At 38.9% G+C, this 3149-nt stretch overlaps 1 protein-coding gene across 1 annotated transcript; it reads right to left on the reverse strand.

Moving 5' to 3' along the window:
* LOC109850254 (protein DOWNY MILDEW RESISTANCE 6-like) lies at positions 797-3109 on the reverse strand. The gene is made up of 4 exons (XM_020420225.1): positions 2900-3109; positions 1790-2037; positions 1355-1676; positions 797-1205 (listed from the first exon to the last, which is right to left on the reverse strand). The coding sequence occupies exons 1-4, from the start codon at positions 3092-3094 to the stop codon at positions 951-953; spliced, it is 1020 nt and encodes a 339-aa protein (XP_020275814.1). The 5' UTR covers positions 3095-3109; the 3' UTR covers positions 797-950.

A 3149-nucleotide genomic window follows, 5' to 3' on the forward strand; every position in this document is an offset into this window, starting at 1 on the left:
CCGTGCTTCATTTGTGTGACACAAATAAGTATTGCATAGAAATAAAAAATGTATCATAATTTATAATTTTTGTTGTAGTGATATAAGAACTTTTTGTCCTGCAAAAAATGTACTAAAACATTTAACAAGCATCTAGACCTCGACTTTGGCCTTAATCATTCTCAACGTGGAAGATGCTAGCTGCTGTCGTCTAACACTAAGCAAACACATCTTTAGTCATGAGCTCTTTCTCCACCAGTTGGTAGTGTTGTAAAATATGACAGCTTTAAATTCCTTTTCTTTTTGCTGGTCAGACGCCACTAAGGTGTTCCAATGTTACGGCAAAAATAGTTTTTCCTATGTCATGCTAACAGATGCTTGCGTGGCAATTTGATAACAGCAGTATCTGATCGCCAATAATTAGATGAGAGTCTCAAGATGTTTGATTAGGACAAGGCTTAACATAGATTTTGGGTTTTGATTAGGACAGGAGTTGCCACGTTTCTGGGGCCTGATAAGGATAGAACTGACATAAATTCAGGACATACTCGACACTTATTCCTTGCCTATTGTTTTATACTGTGTGTTTGGTGAACTTCAGGTGCAAAATTATTTGAGATGGAGAGTATACTAGTATATGTTTACACAAAGTCGATTAGAAATAACCTTGGTCATATTTTTATTTTTTAATGAAGGATGTGTTAATAAGGAGGCTAATTGGAGGGCAGGAACCTGTTGCGCATATCTGTGTGTCTTTATATCGGCACCTGCCAGAGTAATAATTTTATAAAAACAAAGTCGAAAATTTTCCAGTTTTATTTGCTCAACACAAAGCCCAGCAGTTGATAAGATTCAACATGTTTCTCAAAACAACGTTAATGAAACGGCACAAAATAACAGTAACATGGATTGACAGAAGACATCACAGAAAATCATGGCTGGATCCTTCTGACGGATGGTTGTGTGGATCTCTAGTTTTTTATCTTAAAGGCTTCCATATTGATTTCTCTATCATAAGTTGTATTGCTCGTATAGGCCTTCACGAATTCTGGAAACATGAAGGATCTGTAGAGGGGAGGGTTACTATCGTCGCTTGCAAGGGCGTCAGCTGGACCAATGACGCAATCGTCAGCTGATCTGATGCCCACAGAGACGGTTGTTCTTGCCACATTCCGGTTAGTTACAACTCTATGCTCCACAGCCTTTAGCAATCCATTAGATATAACCTGTTCCGTTGAAAAACAAAACTTCACCAGTTAGTTATAATCCTTTTCGAACTTGTATTTCATTACAGTGTCAGTCCGCGAATCCCCTTTTGTTCTACTAAGATCATACTATTAAATTGAATAGATATTAGAATTACCGAATGAACTACCTCAAATAAGTGTCCAAAGTTCACGACAATGGCACTCGGAAGAGGATCGACAGAGACCCATTGGTCGTCATGTAGGACTTGGAGCCCGCTGACCTTCGCTTGAAAGAGGAGGGTCACGAGATCCGGATCGCAATGCCTAGGAATACCTAACGTTAAGCTTGGGTCTGGACATGGAGGATAGTAGTTGAAAAGCATCTTCATAGGGCCTCCGCTGCGGTTTCCAGCCAAATAATCCTCTTCCAGTCCTAAGCCTACACTGATGAGCTTTAATATTCTTGTTGCTAGACCTCTGGCCTCTGGTGTGAATTTGGCCATCGTCTCCCTAATGATACATAATATAAACCAACATTCATATTAGTTACTTCTATCAAGATATCCGTTTTTAACAAGTAGAGCTTTTAGAAGAGGAAGGAAGGAGGCATAGATATATAATACTTTAAATTATTAGGTTTTTCTGGATAAAGATGCTCGTATTTTCCCACGGGGTAGGTAGGGATAAAGAGGCAATCTCTCCAACAAACAGGAGTTATATTCCCTTGACGATGGCCCGTAAAAAGTCTGGGCTCTTTTGTTGGATCTTCAGATAAGTAGGGGGCTTTGTCTTCAGCAGGCATCTCGAAGAATTCTTGGGCGAGTGCCAACATGTCATCAATCAGTTGTTGTGGAATTCCGTGGTTAATTACCTACATGAATTATCAATATATAAGCATATACGAATCTACTGTGTTAATTTTTACTGCGTTGGTATGCCCGTGATAGAACCGTTGTATTGGGTCCATGCGCCTGATTGACACCTAACACGGATATTGTGTCCCTGATTCTAAATTAGAGTTTTGCAATTGTGTCACTTATTGACAAGGAGAAATCAAGCACAACCGGAAGTTAACAGGCCTATAAGAAAATAGAGGCTAGAATCCCCAAAGTTAAAAAACATGTAAGAAGAAAACACTCAAAAAAGTAGCATATATACAAATACTTTATGCCCTCAAGGAAAAAGCGAAAAAGGCAAACCTAATTTAAAAAGCACTACATATACTGGAGTGATGACTGTAGAAAGGGGTGACCTATAGCATTAACAAGAGGTTAAAAGGTTAATTTATAAATTACAGTTCTTCCATTTATATCATGGATCACTCCACTCCTATAGGGTGATTCCGATAGAATCCCTACTGTATATACTGCAAAATGCATGAGATCATTTAGTGATATGAACGTCGATGACAACACTTGCCAACGTCATTAGAATTCTATATTGATGCTTGATACTAATGTTGGTAAAAGAGATTAAAGTCAATTGAATGATAGATTGAAGACATATAATCAAATCCTAATCTAGCTTGGGATTTTGAGGGAGAAACGTACGTGGGAGGTGGGAGAAGACCAACACGATGGAAGCCATATGCCACCACCCGGTAATTTTCCTCCCTTGTATTATATCAAACTCTAGGCAGTTGTGTCTATGGCTTGAGAGAGAGAGAGATTCTAGTGCATTTTTCGCTGAAAGAACTTTAAACAAATTAAGTTTCAAAGAAAAATCATTCATACCCGAAAGACCCCAAAATCTTTTCCTGCACTGAGGATTTGGTTTGATACATCAGCTTGATTGTCTCCTGCGAGATTGATTATTGGGACCTGTTTCCATGCGCTTGCATGAATCCCTGGTCTCTGGTGGACAGGATATATGTAATTATCTGGTACTATTTCATGTTTCACTCTATTTGATAAGAGTTTGATCTCCATTCTCTCTCTCTCTCTCTCTCTCTCTCTCTCTCTCTCTCTCTCTCTCTCTCTCTCT

Source organism: Asparagus officinalis, chromosome 7 (assembly GCF_001876935.1).
Source record: "Asparagus officinalis chromosome 7, Aspof.V1, whole genome shotgun sequence".
Lineage (NCBI taxonomy): Eukaryota > Viridiplantae > Streptophyta > Magnoliopsida > Asparagales > Asparagaceae > Asparagus > Asparagus officinalis.